At 50.1% G+C, this 17,739-nt stretch overlaps 6 protein-coding genes across 6 annotated transcripts; 5 read left to right on the top strand and 1 right to left on the bottom strand.

The window, feature by feature from the left end:
- Window positions 1-1,157: 1,157 nt before the first annotated feature.
- On the top strand, window positions 1,158-2,277 carry N7539_009011 (DUF3431 domain-containing protein; the record flags this gene model as incomplete). The annotated part of the gene is made up of 3 exons (XM_056938606.1): window positions 1,158-1,296; window positions 1,379-1,622; window positions 1,692-2,277. 3 exons carry the CDS (start codon window positions 1,158-1,160, stop codon window positions 2,275-2,277), a joined length of 969 nt encoding a protein of 322 aa, XP_056785983.1.
- A 1,492-nt stretch (window positions 2,278-3,769) lies between these two features.
- N7539_009012 (putative cytochrome P450) lies at window positions 3,770-5,230 on the top strand (the record flags this gene model as incomplete). Its single annotated transcript, XM_056938607.1, has 2 exons — window positions 3,770-3,878; window positions 3,942-5,230. The coding sequence occupies 2 exons, from the start codon at window positions 3,770-3,772 to the stop codon at window positions 5,228-5,230; spliced, it is 1,398 nt and encodes a 465-aa protein (XP_056785984.1).
- Window positions 5,231-6,411: 1,181 nt separating this feature from the next.
- N7539_009013 (Zn(II)2Cys6 transcription factor) lies at window positions 6,412-8,772 on the top strand (the record flags this gene model as incomplete). Its single annotated transcript, XM_056938608.1, has 3 exons — window positions 6,412-6,608; window positions 6,679-7,179; window positions 7,242-8,772. The coding sequence occupies 3 exons, from the start codon at window positions 6,412-6,414 to the stop codon at window positions 8,770-8,772; spliced, it is 2,229 nt and encodes a 742-aa protein (XP_056785985.1).
- A 695-nt stretch (window positions 8,773-9,467) lies between these two features.
- Window positions 9,468-11,687, top strand: N7539_009014 (3-oxoacid CoA-transferase; the record flags this gene model as incomplete). Its single annotated transcript, XM_056938609.1, has 8 exons — window positions 9,468-9,771; window positions 9,856-10,140; window positions 10,202-10,388; window positions 10,472-10,773; window positions 10,850-11,018; window positions 11,076-11,178; window positions 11,260-11,481; window positions 11,553-11,687. The coding sequence occupies 8 exons, from the start codon at window positions 9,468-9,470 to the stop codon at window positions 11,685-11,687; spliced, it is 1,707 nt and encodes a 568-aa protein (XP_056785986.1).
- A 184-nt stretch (window positions 11,688-11,871) lies between these two features.
- Window positions 11,872-12,836, bottom strand: N7539_009015 (uncharacterized protein; the record flags this gene model as incomplete). Its single annotated transcript, XM_056938610.1, has 2 exons — window positions 11,872-12,555; window positions 12,678-12,836. The coding sequence occupies 2 exons, from the start codon at window positions 12,834-12,836 to the stop codon at window positions 11,872-11,874; spliced, it is 843 nt and encodes a 280-aa protein (XP_056785987.1).
- Window positions 12,837-13,640: 804 nt separating this feature from the next.
- N7539_009016 (uncharacterized protein) lies at window positions 13,641-15,797 on the top strand (the record flags this gene model as incomplete). The annotated part of the gene is made up of 11 exons (XM_056938611.1): window positions 13,641-13,762; window positions 13,860-14,015; window positions 14,092-14,266; window positions 14,320-14,413; window positions 14,478-14,563; window positions 14,620-14,750; window positions 14,804-14,933; window positions 14,989-15,085; window positions 15,160-15,429; window positions 15,527-15,611; window positions 15,680-15,797. The coding sequence occupies 11 exons, from the start codon at window positions 13,641-13,643 to the stop codon at window positions 15,795-15,797; spliced, it is 1,464 nt and encodes a 487-aa protein (XP_056785988.1).
- Between the last annotated feature and the right edge of the window lie 1,942 nt (window positions 15,798-17,739).

Genomic DNA, 17,739 nt, shown 5'->3' on the forward strand with positions numbered 1-17,739 from the left:
TGACGGGCTTTGATCGACATTCTGTGTGCGCGAGGACTCTAATAGCAAAAAAATGGTATCGAAGAGATACATGGCGGTAGAGGTACTGGGTACTGACGGAGTCAAGATACTCACATGTACTTGCTTTGAATTTTCAGGTACATACTACAAATGGCTGCTTTATTCATTTGGTCAACTATTTCTATCAACTTCAACAGTAAGGGTGGTTTGAATCTTGATTCTAAGATCGAGATTTTCAAGCAGGAAATTCAAAAAAGTTGAGCGATACAGCACAGTTATTGGTTATACTCTGCTGGAGGTGCTGGTTCTGAGCTACTCAACCTTGAATCGATGATTGACACGCCTCAATCAATTCCTTCTGCGGCTCTTTTACAACTTCGAGATGCCGAGCAGGTTCAATGCACTCGGGCCGAAAACGGCACGGCCCTGGTGGTTCCTTTTCAGCACTCCAATGACGAGCGTCACATTGTCCAAGTATGGTGATTTTGTAAAAACCTCACGAAAGACAGATAAGCCACTTCCAACGATTCTAGTCCACGAGGAATCAAAGCCATCAATTGGTGGGATCAATGTCGAATCTGCTCCCGCCGAACAAGGGGGGTGTCAACACTCACCTCGACCACGACACAAGCAGGGAACAATGTCACAGTCAACTGCCCTGAAAATCATGGCACGGATCGTCTTGAGCCAGCGATCTTGAAAATCCAGGCCAATGATATCAAAGCATGTCCCTGGATCGACTGTGGTGATTGTGGTCGAGACCCAAAAAGTGTACCACGTTGTCCGCTTCCGTCGATAAACGTGGCCAGGAACGTCCAGAGCGATAGCCGCACCGCATCACAGCTCGACTGGAGAGTGTCTAGTTCTGAAATCCAAAACAAAAAACCTAATGCAGGCGAATAATGAGGGTTTCGGAATTCATGGAGGACTAGCTTGATCAGTCTGCTTGCATAGTCTTCAACATGTGAATTCCCTGTAAAGATCACGTCGATATAGATCCTCCTATTCTTTCTCTTTCCTTTCGATCGTCTACACTCTCACGCACGGGCACTGTGTTGCCTGACCAAAACATGTACAGGATGAAATCGTCCTCGTTTCTTGGGTTTTCTATGACGAGGAAACCCTCGTCCAGCCTGCGACGGATCCTGTTTCTACTAATGGTGCCGACCGCCATTCTGCTGGTGCGGTATCGTTTACAGCAGGGACAGACATCTGCATTGGACCAGAAGCAATACGCGGCTCAGCCTCAGGTGGTTGCACCTGCAGGTGTGATAGGGGATAGCTTGAACTCGAATGGTAAGAGTGTTGTTGCGAGTCCGAGGTTTCCGGCGACACTTCCTGGAACATGATATACTAAAAATGTCCCTGTTTCATCTAGATGAAACAAGTCCCTACAAGCTCTCAATACCAAGCATCGAAGAGCTCGTGCCACCTAATGAAGTCGTGCAGGACAGGATTGAGAACAATCCAGTGGATCAAAACAGTCAAGCCCAAGCTCTGGATGTCGGCTCTGGGTGGCAGCGCTACACCCAGCCCCACGAGAGCAAAGACGATGTTAGCATTGTGGCCGCACGATCTGGTCCCGAGTCCACCGACTGGATAGAGGAGTTTTGTGACGAATAGTACGTCTTTCACCCCCCGTGCTCATGGTGTTTTTTCTTAGATATCCTCCGGGCTAACGGTGATTTCAGTCTCTGCACACCCTACATCTACTCCCTCGACGAATTCCCCGAGGAAGAATATCTCGTGCCCTACTCTCGCAAGGGCCACGAGGCAAGTGCCTACCTGAGCTACATCGTCGACAACTACGACAATCTCGCCCCTTACACCATCTTCATTCACGGCCGCGCAGAGCAATGGCACAACGACGTCTCCGGCCCCTTTACACCCAAGGTCCTCGAAAACCTGCGCTACGAAGCAGTCGCCATCAACGGCTACGTCAATCTGAGATGCACCAACAAACCAGGCTGTCCCAGCACCATGTTCCAGGCTCACCCTGTCACCCTCGACTGGGACTACCAATACTTGATCGACCAGCTTCCACAAGTCCTGGGATATCTCCTTGGCATCGATCCCAGCGAAGCACCCCAGGATATCGGGCACCAGTGCTGTGCCCAGTTCGCCGTGACCAGGGAGCGTATCCAGGAGAGGCCGCTGGAGGATTATATCCGGATCCTGGACTGGGTGGCCAACACCGATTTGACGGATAATTATGGCATCGGGTGGTTGATTGAGAAGTTGTGGCATCTCTTCTTCGGCATGCCTGCTGTGCAGTAAGTTGAGGAGCGATCCGTTGCTGGGTCATCCATCCCCTCTTGTCTGATAGATGCATAGGCTGATCATGGTTCGGTGGGGGTTGGTTGTAGTTGTGCGACCGAGGCCCAATGTCGCTGTGATTTGTATGGGTGGTGTGGACCGAATCCGTCCACGGGTGGTTTGACATTGACGCCTATTTCCTGAGGTGTGTAGTGTGCAGTATGAATATGCAATGTATGCATTTGTTTTTGGATCTACACAGAAGTTTTGAGCAAGGCCCAGGTTGGACAAATAGCCTCATCACAAGTTTTCTGACTCTCACTGGAATGTAAAGCCTATCATCATGATCAGTTTTCTGTTGACTAAAGAGTAACCCCTTGCAATGATCTCATTTGAGTGACGGGTATACCTTGTGATGCAATTTATTGAACGGCTTCTGTCGATCCCTTCGAGCATTGCAATTTACACAGACTACCTCATGAGGTGGCTACATTAGACATGAAGCGTCAGGAAAATTGCAGTGTAACATCTGTTGTTGAAGGAGAAGCGCGCCCGCTATGAATCATATGGACTTGTAGAGAGGGCTGGCGTGGTATTCTCATTGCCACACGCAAGCCCTACTACAATAGCCATTGAGGACAGCAGCTTCACTCCACGAATACTTGTAGATTATTTATGGTAGTAGACTACTAGACACTGGGGCTCGATGGTATGAGAAAGCCTCTTGTGACAGCTGATGTCGTAGTGGCAACTTTACTTCCAAACTCATACCACAGTACTAAGTAGCCCAGGTAGAAGCGGTCAAGTCGCGTGAAGATCATTGCACTTGCATCGCGCCGTGTCCTCCCCGGCGGGACGAACTCTACGCCAGCACATACCTTGAATGGTCACTCAAACACCTCCAAGAATCCACCAAAGCTAAACATCATCCCGCTGGAATCTACTTGCCTGGTTTACTTGTCCGTGCTTGGTCACAGCACCCACAGCCTGCAGCCTGCTCGACCTCTCAGCAGCGCCGCTCGATGGGATGCAGCTGTGCTGAGCTGTAGCTTCGCCAAGCCGCCTATCAGAGCTACATGGCTGCATGATGGGACTCTCCACATCTGCACGATTGCAGGCATAATCATGTCGACCTGATTCGAGCTGAACTCGGCTGAATCGTGAACGACGGGGGCCCTCGGTGACGCTAGTGTCCTGTCTATTCCATGTTAGGCCTGGGGCGGTGGTTCGTGAGATCTGTCAATCGGACAAGATGCAAGCTGAAGAATCATAGCGCGGAAAAGCTGAGGGTCCTGTTGCGCAGGATGAATCTTCATTTCTGGCTGACCCTTGCATTTGGGGTCCCCCCCCCCCCGTTCATGTATTCATGTGAGAGGGGTTTCTTCTTGTTTTTCCCCCTCTAGAGGAGATTAGATCGCTTTTCTTCCATTGTCTAAGGAGCACTGAGGCTTTCCTTTTCTTTTCTCACAATTTCTTGGTCGATTGTGAGCGCTTTGCGACATCTTTTTCAATCATGGCCGCTGAAATTCCTGGCCCGCCCGGTGTACCGCTGCTGGGCAACATCTTCGATATTACACCGGGCGAGACGTGGAACTCGCTGAGCAAATTGGCTAGGCAGTATGGTAAGAAACCATCTGCGAAATAGCGAGATTGGTCTGGTCGAACAAGGCTGATTCCCTACCTAGGTCCCATTTTCAAGATCAATGCGCTCGGCCACCAGATCGTCTTCATTGGCAGCGTCAAGCTTCTGGAGGAGATTTGCGACGAGACCAGGTTTCGAAAATGCGTCACTGGTCCGGTCGTCGAGATCCGCAGTGCTGTACATGATAGTTTGTTCACTGCTAAACATAGCGAAATGAAACAATGGGGCATTGCTCATCGGATCATGGCCCCCTACGTCTCGCAAGAGGCGACGGACGCGAGCTTCAAAGATATGGCCGAAGTGATTCCCGACTTGATCACAAAATGGACCTCCGGCACTCAGCAGAAATGTCTTGCCGCCGACGACCTGGACCGGATTCTCTTGGCCTCGTGTATGAAATGCTTCTTCAATCAGCGAGTACACGTTCTCGGCACGGATGCCGAATCCAACAAAGCGAAGAAGATGGTGGATGCATGGGAGAGTGCGACCATGGAAGCCTTGAAACGACCAACTCGACCAAAGCTTCTCAACCTCGTGTACTCGAGCCGCTTCTCATCCCTGATTAAAACAATGCGTTCCTACGCCACCGACATCAAGAACAGCAGATTGAATCACCCCGAGCAGATCCGCAAAGACATGCTCGACGCAATTCTCAACGGTGTCGACCCAGAAACTGGCGAGAAACTGACCGATTCACAACACCTCGACGAGATCGTGACCATTTTCATCGGCGCTGCCACCGCCGCAAACCTCGTCTCCTGGGCTCTTTATTATCTCATGCAAAACCCCCAGCCGCTCAGAAAAGCTCAAGAGGAAATCGACCGCATCGTCGGCGATGGGCCCATCGCCCTCGACCACCTCACCGCCCTCAACTACGTCGAAGCCTGTCTTCGCGAAGCCATCCGTCTCTCAGCAACCGCACCCGGCTTCAACATCGAACCCATCCCCCCAGCAGACAAGAAAGACAAAACCCCCGTCCTTCTCGGCGGCGGCGAGTGGCAAATCCCAAACAACCAGCCCATGATCGCAGTCCTCAGCTCAGTCAACCGCGACCCCGAAGTCTTCCAACACCCAGAAGAGTTCCGACCCGAGCAAGTCTACGGCGAAAAATGGGATCTTCTCCCCGCTGCCGCGAAGAAGGGCTTTGGAAATGGCAAGCGTGAATGCATCGGCAAAAAGTGGGCTTGGCAATGGTCGTTCTTCACCCTGGCCAGTATCATCAAGGACGTTGCCTTCGAGCTAGAAGATAAGGATTACAAGCTTCATGCAAATGGCGCATTCAGCACCAAGCCGCTTGATATGTGGACGTTGATGAGCCCGCGCAGGAAATAATTCGATATGAATCCAGGACGAGAGACTTGGATCGCGGAATGAAAGCGTGAAGCCAGTTTGATACTCTGTTTCGAAATTTTGCGCTTGAATTTTGGCTCTATCAGCTCGCTTGCTTCCTGAAATTTGCATTTTAAATTCATCCATCATATCTATATTCATTAAATATACCGCTTTTCTCCGACTTCTTGCCGTCTGTCGTAATCCTTACTTTTATTAGTATTTAGTCCTGTCTTCAATGACTAAATATTTTCTAGAAGTTTTCGATCTTTCGAACAAAAATCAGGTCACTTAGTACCCGTATTACTAGCGAGAAGCTCGCGAGTACTCGCGAGCCGAGCTCGGTCTTACTCCCAGCTGGAGCACGTAGCTTACAACCTCTAAAGCCCGCGAGCTTTGGTAAAGTCTTCTTGGAGTTCTCCCGCTTTCCGAATCCAGATCCATCAGAGAGGACGGAGAGTCTCAGTCACCAGTTCTTTAACCCCAATAACCGATTAAGTGCTGGAGCGAGGCACTCAAAAGAATGGATCTAGTCGCTCTCATAAAGGGCGTAGTCGTCACGACTGCGTTTCCTTTCCTACGAATCGTGCTCAATTCTCGGCCCTTGAAAGACAGCGCAACCTAGGGTAATTCAAAATATAGTTCGGGCGCGGCCGTAGTTCGCCAACACTCGCTTGGTCCATCGATTCTCAACCAATGTTCATTCGAACCACCTCATAAAGGATTTGTAGTGGGAAGTGGCGCTTGTTTTGATTGGAAAGACAAAATATTTACTGCGGCGTCCACATAGAAGACTACCCACTGACCGATTTGAGAGCAAAAAGGAAGCTGGCTTGTCTTCTGGGAAGACCCGAAAAGAGCAAAAAGAAAGGATCTCAGGTTTGTTTGTAGGAATAGCCGAACGCGGGGGTCGAACCCGCAACCTTGAGATTAAGAGTCTCACGCTCTACCGATTGAGCTAGCCCGGCAGGGCTGGTTGAAGACACGAAATTGTTTTGAACATATGAAGCAAAAACATTTATCTCCTCGCTCCCTTAGTTATCCTCCTTTTGCCGTACCCGACGGGAAGCTACCTAACAAAGACTCACTGGGAGCTTCGAGCTCTCTCCAGGTGCTTTACACCAGTCACTTTGGACCGGCTTGCGCATTGTCCGACCACAGAGGGGCTTTTTCAGAATGGCATAATGGAGACCCAGTCGCCAGATAGCATTTCGCCGGCTCAGCAGTCAAATGTCAAACAACCAGCGTGTCTGAATTGTCGCCGCAGCAAGATCCGATGTAATCGCCCAACAGGCCACTCCCGCTGTGAGAAATGCCGACAAAGTAATGTGGACTGCGTTGTGCCCAGCCACCACCTGGGTCGGCAAAAGGGTGTCAAAAAGTGAGCTAGATGAGGCTTTTCTGAACCCTCGAGATGGTAGATGGAAGTTCGGTGTTGACGCGATATCTAGCAAGCGCAAAGGCCTCGAAAAGGCTATACATCAGATTGAACAGGCCATCAAGAGGCCCAAAGTGGACCCATCAAGTTCAGACGAGGCACAAAAAGCAATCTCTGGCTTGCAAGAATTGCTCAGCCAAGTGCAGAATCAGCTGAAGGGAGGGTTTGAGAATAGTGCGACCGGCGACAGCAGCCGTGAAGGCGTTGAGCTGTCTCCGCGGGAAACCGTCGCAGACGAAAGCCTGGCTCTTGATGATGCAGAAAATCCACTTCAGCTTCTAGCGAGAGCTTCAGATTTGCAGTTCTCCCCAACAGAGATTCGCCAGCCCTTGAAGCCGGCAGTGTCTGTTTCCCATCAATCACTGGGCCCACCGCTCGATATCCACGATAGTGGCCATACGAGCGCAAAGTCGTTCTTCGTGCCAGTGCAGGCAAAACCCGATGTCGGGCCAAGTCTGGATCCCATAGATCTGGGGCTTGTCACTTTTGATGAAGCAGACTCATTATTCTCCTTGTGAGTGGCCCTCGTCATAGATTGGGACTATGGACCTGCTATTGACCCATCCAAATATAAAGCTTCTATCAAAATCTCGCACACACGAGATGGGGACTGGATCCTCTTGTACATACAACCTCCTTTGTGCGCTCGCAATCTGCATTTTTGCTTACCTCGATCATGGCGGGAACAGCTCTCTTCCTGCCATCTGCCGCAGCCCTCTCGAATCGCCTGTCCCGACACTGTAAGTGGCTCGCAAAGCAGATCGTCGCGCACCGCTATCGATCAGTCGAGATTGTCCTTGCATTCATGGTCAATATACCGTGGATGGCACCTGGTGAGAGACTTGGGGATGATGACACTTGTTCATATATCGCCATGGCACTAACACTAGCGATGGATCTTTCCCTGAACAAGATTGTGTCACCAATAGTGTCAGGCGTGGATGGAGACTCATTAAAACGGCTATCACGAGCGGATTGCATTGACGCCAAACGAGCACTGCATATGGACGGATTCAGCGACGTCGACCCCCGCTCACAATGGGGTCGCCGCTTGTTGCTTCGGCGTGAGAGGGCCTGGATCGCGCTTTTCGTGGTCGAAAGGGGTGTTTGCTTGGCTCGTGGACGAACCTCGACCATTCCCTCGACCGCGCTCATTGAGAAGTGTGACTGCTGGTATCTGTCAGATCTTGCTGATCAACGCGACGGTTCAATGAACTCCATGGCAGTATTGCGTCGAGACTTGGATGAATTGCTCAAAAGGGTCAAAAGCAGTTGCGACACCTACCGTACCAATGACACCGGCTCGCAGACTGCACAGGCCATCAAGACAACCATCGAGAGTTTCTTTGAACGATGGTACACAAGATGGTCAATCTCGATCAGCGAGAATGGTGCACAATCTCTCCCACCGTATGTTGAGATCCTCGTGACCCACACTCAACTGTCCACTTATGGCGGTGTCATCAACCACCCTAACGCCCCGGTGGAAGTCAAACGCTTCTTCCGGGCAGCAGGACTATCCTCGGCACTGAATGTCCTCCGGGCCGCCATTCAAGGCGAAGCACGTCTGAAATCGATGCCTAACAACACCGTCATCATGATCTCCTACGCTGCATGTGCTGCGCTCAGTCTGAGCGTAACACCAGGCGACAGCCGTTCAAGCCTTGCGCCCAGCGTGCGGGCCTTGATAGAAGAAACGGCCGGTGTCCTCGAGAGAATAGGCGCAACCCCAAGCCATCGAAATGGCGCATCCGTGCTATACGGGCGATTCTTACGTGAAATCATACGTCGGGGCCCAACACAATCTACCCATCCGCACGTCAACCCCAGACCACTCAATCCGTCTCAGCCCGGCGTTGCGACAATCCCTCTCGCTGCGCCAGGGCCATCGCTGGCGACATCAACCGCTCTGTCTCAGGATGTTCTTCAGACCGGGGATCTCTGGTCTGAACCAATGCATTTCTCGGCAATGTCAGACAATCAGATTATTGACGCGGTTAACCGCGCTGGCAGTGCATTTGGAGCTTCGATTCCCGATGTCCCGGTGGATGACATGCTTAGTTGGGATTGGCTTGATTATGCTACTACGGATTTTACTGGATTCTAATGCCATGATTACCTCATTATTCGCTATGGAATATTTCTGAGGTACTGCCATGAATATCCCGCAACTTGATGCTGTAGCATTTTGTTCTACCAAAAATCGGAAATGAACCGATTTGATCTAAATTATGCAATGCATGGCTACAGATATACTCTCAAAAATCTCAAGCTCAAGCTGACCGAGCGGATAATTCTAGCATCAGTCTCATGATCACCTACAAAGTTTGCATGACAATCTCGGAAGCGACATCCAGCAGCCTATAGTTGATCGTAGCATGAGCAGTGCCGAAGCCATCATCAGTAGGCTTCACGCCTGTGTCAGTCTGTACACGTGACATGGTCTAACCTCTCGGACGAATGAGCCATGGGGGAGAGAGTACTCGGCTTATTAGAACACGCACCATGCACAGCCCAGATCCAACAGCGCAATTTCCAATGCCAGTCAGAAGAGCGCCGCGCCCAACAATTTTCGTCGAAGGAAACCTTCCAAAAGGCCAATAACGTCGGCCCGAATAGACAAGCGATCGCCCCCTCTTCGACCCACTTCGGAGCAATCGGCCACTCGGCATGCAAAAGTAGCCCCGAGACACATACGTCAACAGAGCTCTTTAAAATCAACACCGGAGCTTGTGCCCTGCAAACTATCCTTAATCTCGTCCTCTTCCTGAAGCTAGGCTGAGCATATATACACGATATATCATGGCTTCCTTACGAGTATCATCGTCTGCGTTCTCGCACAAGGCGCTCATAGCAAGTCAGACGCGGTTGCACTTGGTCGCGCCTCGCGCAATTACCAGCTCCAGATGTTTGGTACCCGGGCGGAATGTACGGTTGCCAAAGGCCGGGCAGGTACGCTGGATGTCAACAGAGAAGCCAGGAACCCTTGCACCGAAGATTGAGCGCGGCGGATCCAAGTTGTTCAAGGATGCGGATTCGGCCGTTGCAGACATTAAGAGCGGGTCGACTATTTTGAGCTCTGGGTTTGGCCTTTGTGGTGTTGCGGGTGAGTGGAAGAACGCTCCGTCAAACACTTTCTCCTCCAGACTTTGCGATCGAACCTTCTGACTGTGGTTGCTGATATATTCAGAAACCCTCATCAATGCGATGCACCGGCGTGGCGCAGATCAATTACACTCGCTTACGGCCGTGTCGAATAACGCTGGTGCACCTGGAAGAGGCGGATTGTCCACACTGACGCATGGCGGACAAGTCAATCGCTTGATCCTGTCATATTTGGGTAACAACAAGGCTCTTGAGAAGAAGTACCTTACTGGAGGAATCGCAATTGAGCTATGTCCCCAGGGCACGCTTGCGGAGCGACTTCGAGCCGGCGGTGCTGGAATTCCAGCCTTTTTCACTCCAACTGGTGCTCGTGAGTGAAATCGCTCCGAATGCAAGTCATACAGCAGGGGGTCGCTAATACTATAAGCTAGATACTTTCATTCAGGAGGGAAAGATTCCCGTGCGCATGGACGAAAAAGGCCAGGTTGTCGAGTCGGGCAAGCCACGGGAATCGCGTGAATTCAATGGCAAGACCTATTTGATGGAGACTGCCTTGACCGGTGATGTTGCTATTTTGCGAGCATGGAAGGCTGATGAGGCTGGCAATTGTGTGTTTCGGTGAGTAAATGCTCGACCGGCGTCTCATTGAAAGATCACACCTGGAAATTTTGCTGATTGCTTCTTTACGCCGCACTATGTAGTTACACAACGAAAGCATTCTCTCCTATCATGGCCAAGGCAGCAACCTTGACCATTGTCGAAGCTGAGAACATTGTCCCGATTGGTTCGATCGATCCCAACGACGTGGATCTACCCGGGATCTTCGTGGACCGCGTGGTGCCCGCAACAGATGACAAACACATTGAGATTGTGAAGTTGCGTGAGGATGAGTCGGATCCCAGCAATGGCATTGTTAAGGACGGGGCACAAATCGAGAGAGAACGAATTGGTCGCAGGGCGGCAAAGGAGTTGAAACACGGATACTATGTCAATCTGGGGGTTGGTAAGTAGACTCGCGCATGAGTTTGCGGATTCGGGCATACCTGGGGCAAATAGGGTATGTGACTGATACGAAGTAGGTATTCCTACCCTGGCCCCATCATTCTTGCCAAAGGATGTGAAGGTCTGGATTCAATCCGAGAATGGCATTCTCGGCATGGTAAGCTATCAACCATATCTCCGATCTATTGACAAAAACGAGACTGATTTCCTACAGGGCGCATATCCGACTAAGGACGAAGTTGATCCGTAAGTTCTTCACGTCTTGCCAGCCATCAGAAGAAGGGCCCCTCTGACACACAACAGCGACATCATTAACGCCGGCAAAGAAACTGTCACGCTAGTCCCTGGTGCCTCAACTTTTGATAGCACTGAGTCATTTGGCATGATCCGCGGTGGACATGTTGATGTTTCAATTCTAGGGGCAAGTCCATCTTGATATTTGCTGTACTTTCTCGACCTTCAGCCGAATCTAATATTTCTTCTCTAGGCCCTCCAAGTCAGCGCAAACGGCGACCTTGCCAACTACATGATCCCGGGCAAAGTTTTCAAGGGCATGGGCGGCGCCATGGATCTTATCTCCAATCCAGACCAGACCAAGATCGTTGTGGCTACGAGCCATGTCGCGAAGGACGGTTCGCCCAAGATTGTTCAAAAGTGCAGCCTGCCATTGACGGGTGCCAATGTTGTGAGCACGATTATTACAGATTTAGTGAGTCTAATCATTGGGCTATTTGGATGTGGATTCTCGAGGGTGCTCTTACTGACAAGGGAACAATGCAGTGCGTCTTCCAGGTCAATCGGGCCTCGGGTGAACTGACACTGACGGAGCTGGCTCCGGGCGTTGAGGTTGAAGAAGTGCGCAGCAAGACTGATGCCAAGTTTGCCGTAGCGGACATTCTGGAGATCATGCAGTAGATGTTGTGAATTAAGGGCCTCTATGGTCAATGCATTTGCTAGTTTAGATCTAGAATCATGAACGGACAATTGGCTGTATATGACAAGTTGAAAAAATCTCTATACTAGGTGGATTGGTCCTTGATTTCCGCATGAAACAAATGGCCCGAGTAGCTCCTATTTCCGACAATCATGTTCAGACACCCTACAACTTCGCTCTCGCCGGCGCAAAATTAGAACCCATCCCTCCACTAATCGCCTCCACAATTGCATCCACACTCTCCAAAATCCACATATTCCCCTCATCACTCGCCAACCACCGCGCCCCTTCTTCACTCTCCACATCACTTGCCCAACTGCCATCTTCCAACGCCTTCCGCAGTCCAAAAACATGCGACAACACCTGAGGCCCAACACCCGTCTGCGCGCGCAAACAAGCCACCGCCACCAAAGAGGTCAACACCCTCCCCGCCGACGCACCCGTCTCCCGCTCAGGATCCGACAGAAGCGCACCGTAATTCGCATGCAGGATGTGGACAGGCAGATCGGGGTGCGAAGTACCCAGTTTTTCGTACAGCTTCTTTTCAAAGGGGCGGTAGATCGAGTCCCAGAGGGCGCGGCCGCGGGCAGAAATCCCGGCGATATTCTCGGCCGTGGGTGTGCGAGTGGGTGTCGTTGAGAGCTGCGATGTGATGTCTTCGGGGAGACTGGCGCGGAAGGCATTGAGGCAGTTGATTGTGCGGGGGATGCCGTTGAAGCTGATGCATTTGAGACCGACTTCGCGCATGAGCTCGGCGGAGGAAACGGCGGAGTTGGGGGCCGTGTTGGAAGCTACGTGGTAGAGGGCTGCTAAGGAGTTGGGCGAGTTCATGGTCATTGTTGCGGCGGTCTGTTGTGAGAGATGGAATTAGTCTTTGACATGGGTTGAGCATGGATAGGCTTATGATATTGAAAGACTCTCGCAACACTGAATTCTTCGCGCTCTGGTTCTTGAGCCGTTTGTTGACATACCGAGAGCGCAAGCCATGACGGCTGCGAAACCTTGTTAGCCGCGGCTGTTTGCTGGATCGTGCGATAGACATGACCGATGTTGGGCGGCGCTGGCACAGTATGCGGCCGAGCAGCAGGGGAATTGATCAAAGTCTTCAGACTGGCTGAGAGTTTCGACATTGTGTATATGTTGATCCGGATGATCTATACAGGATTGAGAAATCGTCCAGTGGTCGAAAGGTCAAGAGGGTAAGAGGGTGTCTTCGTAGTGGGTCTTGGAGAAGAGTCAAGTTCTCCAACGACCCGCTTGGCACGCGCGGGTCGGCATTCACTTTTGAATGCCGATACCGGGTGCTCGGGTCACCCGAGGGATACATCCGAGTACAAGCCAGGCGGGGAAAGTGCCACACGTTTCGTCCACTTTGCTAGGAGATCCGTGAATTCTGGCGGATTTTGGCTTTGTACCACTTAGTATCTGAAAGGGCCAAGAAGTCTCGGCGGGCTTAACCCAAAGCGTAGATCAATTTGGCGAAGGTCCAGCCCGAGCTCGGTTCTGATTCTGCTTACACGAACCATGTACGAACGAGGTCCAACCAGACTAAGCATGTATGGATAACTACCGCGCCTCTTATCTCCCACTAAGAGCCGGAGCGGCGAATCTGGGGAACTGCGGGGAAATAATCGAACTTTTTATGGGCCTCTTGGGTCCTCGAGACCGCTAGAGGCCAAAGACGACCAACACTCTGCTGACTGGACACGCCCCTCAAACTCAACGGTCTCTTCGGCAGCAAGAAGTGGTCACCGATCGACGGAGAAGTTCCTTGAGGGAATCCATTTCCCTTTTATGAGGATCATCTTCCCCGGATTTTCGGTTCATGTGTTGTGGAAGCTTGGCTTTTCTTCTTTCCCCCATTTATCAACTTCCACCTGCCGTGCGGGAGGAAACACACAAGTTTGATTAAGAGTTGTTCCCATTCTATTGTCATGGAGTCCAAAACAGGCGTCATGGAGATTGAAGATGCCAAGCATAGCGAATTGAACCGCTTCGGCGACTTGGATCGCCAACAGAAATTGAAGCGACGTGTGCTTCTTAAGTTGGACCTTCGGTGAGTGATGAATCTCGATCAACGCTTGAGAAAAGAGACATACTTGGGACTGAAAAGTGTCCAAATTTCGAAATTTCTCTAACCTCGCGTCTCTCAGCATACTGCCAATTTTGGCCCTGCTCTTCCTGTGCTCGTTCCTCGATCGAACAAACGTCGGAAATGCCAAGATTATTGGTCTGGAGAAGAGCCTGGGGATCAACGATCATCAATTTGATATTGGCCTGACGGTCTTTTATCTGACCTATATCTGCAGGTAAGCGTCCTGAGCCTGGGCTGAGTCCAACAGTATCTCGTCAACTTGAAACGTACAGCAACTAACCCCATCAAAGCGAGCTACCGAGTAATCTGATATTGAAAAAGGCATCGCCCAAGTTGTGGCTACCATTCTTGACAGCAGTTTGGGGAATCATAACCATGTGCTTGGGCTTTGTACAGAACTATGGAGGATTTGTCGCTGTGCGCGCACTACTGGGAGTTGCAGAGGGCGGCCTGCTTCCTGGAATGGTATGCTGTGACCGGAAACGAAATGAGTTGTACTAGTCACTGACATATCACAGGTGCTCTACTTGTCGAGCTTCTACCGACGAGAAGATTTGGCTTTGCGAATTGGTCTCTTCTACACCGCTGCGTCCTTGTCGGGCGCCTTTGGAGGTGAGTCGAGATATCTTGCTCTAGAGATTCGGTTATATCGTCGATTAGAGTCTGACAGTCAAAGGTCTACTCGCGCGTGGACTCGCAGCAATTGGCCCTCGTGGCGGACTTGAGGGCTGGAGGTGGATCCTCATTATTGAGGGGCTTTTGGTATGTCCTTATTTCCGAGAAGAATCTCTGACATTCGGACTAAGTTGTTGTTGCAGACATTTGCATGTGGGATTCTGAGTTTCTTGGCCTTGCCCAACTCTATTGACTCTGCAAGCTTCCTGACTGCGGAGGAGAAAGACTTCGGCCGCGAAAGGCTAATAATGGACAATCCTGTGCAACAAATGGGGTAAGAGTTTCAGTTTCTACAAGCTCGCCTTACTGTACTGATTCCTGTGATAGAACAATTGCTGCCGAGGTAGACGCATTCAAATGGTCCGAAGTACGTCGTGGTATCTTGGATCTACAAGTGTGGTTCTCTGCGTCTGCGTACTTCGCAATTCTTTCTGGACTTTATTCATTCGGTCTATTTGTGAGTTGGAGTGGCCCGTTCTCAAAGTCTGGAAGATTTGCTTACATCTGTCCAGCTTCCCACCATCATTCAAAACCTCCAGTTCGCCAAGGACGCCAACGAGGTGCAGCTGTGGACTGTCATTCCCTATGCAGTGGCGGCTCTCATCACAGGTACTTCTTCATCCCATACTCTCATTGAATTCGATCTTGGACTAGCTTCTGGCACATTCTAACACCCTCTTCAGTGGCGGTCGCAATTGTCTCTGATCGTCTCCGTCTCCGTGGCGTGGTAATGCTCTTCACCCTCCCAATCGCAATTGTCGGCTATGCTGTCATCGCCAACGTCAAAAATCCCCATATCCAATATGGAATGACTTTCCTCATGGCCACGGGCCAGTTCGCCAGTGTCCCGTGTATTCTGGTTTGGCTCTCTAACAACTCTGCTGGTCATTATAAGCGGGCGACTACATCCGCACTTCAGCTGGCTATTGCGAACTGCGGAGGATTTGTTGCAAGTACGTTTTTGCCTCCTGCACCCTTGGTTGATCATACCTCGGTCATTCCAGTCTTTTGGCATTGTTTCGATGAGACTGACTGTATCTGCTTATGTAGCGTTCAATTACCCTAAGAGTGATGGACCCATGTTCCACCGGGGACATACCATCATTCTGGGCCTCTTGGTGTTTGCGTGGTTCATGTAAGTTTGAAATTTACCAACATGTCGGGATTGAGTGTCTAAAGCTAACCTTCATGCGTTTTTATCAGGATACTGTGCAATGTGTTATACTGCGCCAAGATCAACAAAGACAAGAGAAACGGAAAGTATGATCGATATGTTGACTGCAATGATGATCGGAATCCCGCTTTTATGATGGTTCTCTGAAACAAGAAGTATCTGCCGTTTGATTATGAGGGTTTATTGTGTTTTGTCAACTTGGAACTTCAAATATAATCTATTACGTGTTTTACTTGGATCCCTCGGCGTCAGCGGTAGACATTCTCAGCTGCAGCCTGAGAAATGCACCAGGGGAAAGGCACAGAATTCTTGCCTCATGATTCGACAAGATCCCTCGATACGAAATCATGTCCTGCATCATCTTTCGGCGTTGAAAGATGTCTCGAATTTTCTTGTGGGCCAAGTATTGGGAAATAGAATAAACGGAAGGCCCTTGATATTTGCTCATACATGAATAGAGACAGGCAGCGAGGGCTCCATACGTGCACCGTTTGTCATGAAAATTCCGGATCAGGAATCGGAAAAAAAAAGTACGCTACAGTATGTCGGACAGGAATAACCGAGTTAGTCATCTTTTAAAATTGCTTGGAGCCATCAAACAAAGAGAAGAATATTTGAGTAGGAAGGACAAGTCTCTTTCCGTGGGCCTTTGGGTTCACAAGATCGATTCGGTGTGCTTCGGAGCCATACCGCCAACACCATTGTGGCCCAATATTCGAAGTTCGTTGGACGGAACACTCATAAGAAAAGATCCAATTTGCAATCGTGTCTGAATATATTTCAGTACGTCAACGCTGGGCAAAAGCCTTACGTTTCCGTGCAAGAGCCCTACTAATAGGGATCTTAGACTTTACACGGCGCCGTACGATACCTGATATCTTCAAAACCTTGCGAATTGTATCGGTAGATGGTGTATCGACTACCCTAGTAGATAGAGCTCTGTAGGACCAAAGAGGGTTCCGGCGGGCATAAATTTTCATCGATCGGCGGGCATAAATTCTCATCGATTGGCGGGCATAAGTTTTCATCGATCGGCGGGCGCGGCGGTTATATTTCGGTGGTCTACCACTGCGAGGGCGCGAGTCCAGATCGTTGCGTTCCTGCCAACGTTTGAAGGTATTAGCTATAGTATTGCGGTGGCAGCCGAATTCAAGGGCCAACTTAGCCTGGCTAGATAGCCTATTTTCCAACGCATGTATTATAGCCGCGCGTTGCTCGGCTGATAATTCAGCTCCCTTACTACGATCTGCACCAAATTGCATATTGATCGTAGGTGAAGGGGATGTGTAGGAGGAAAAAGAAAACAGAGGGTGGTTGTTAGGGTGATATAGGGTGGGGCCGACTGCACACAGACTTATCCGAGGGGGCTGTACAAGTCATGAAAGCATAGAATAGATACAGTGATCTCCAGCAGGACATGATATATACCCTGTTTTTATTCAAGAAAGTAGAAAGAACTTTTCGACTGTAGAGAATGCGATGGAAGTTCTAGTCATTAATACAATCAATTCTAACGCGTATTTATGGAACTCTCCAGTCGAACAGCAAAATCTGTCCCGCTTATCTAGGCTATAATTGAGCGTCTCGCTAGTCCTGAAAATTCATCACCATCTGGAGTTGACCACCACCGCCATGTAGGTATCCCACTCAAACGACTGAGGTTCTCCGTTTTGCCTTCGTCCAGGTCCCGAGAGCTCGCCACGATGCATTCATCATCAGCTTGACCGAACAAAAGCCGAGAAATCGGAGATCTTTCAAAGTGGCCTTATGTTTGAAGTGAAAGATTCTCCACACAATACATGCCCGTTGATCGAAGAGGACAGAATGCAGGCGTTTATCTGCGGTATATACAATCAGTACCAAATAAAATCGACATCTTTCTTCCTACATAGAGAGCTAATATCTTCGTACCGTCAAGTAACTGCCACGCTCATTTTTGCACTCTAAGAAGGGGGTTGAATTCTTATAAAATCCAGACCAAGAATTGATATGTTCGACCATGCCTTCCTGTTTCCCTCCCGCGGAACCCTAAACAGAATCAATCAAGCATGATCAGTAGTTAGGCCAACTGAAGGATGGCCTTGCAAAA

Source organism: Penicillium diatomitis (genome assembly GCF_028827545.1).
Source record: "Penicillium diatomitis strain IBT 30728 chromosome Unknown utg000015l_segment0_segment0, whole genome shotgun sequence".
In the NCBI taxonomy this organism is placed as follows: domain Eukaryota; kingdom Fungi; phylum Ascomycota; class Eurotiomycetes; order Eurotiales; family Aspergillaceae; genus Penicillium; species Penicillium diatomitis.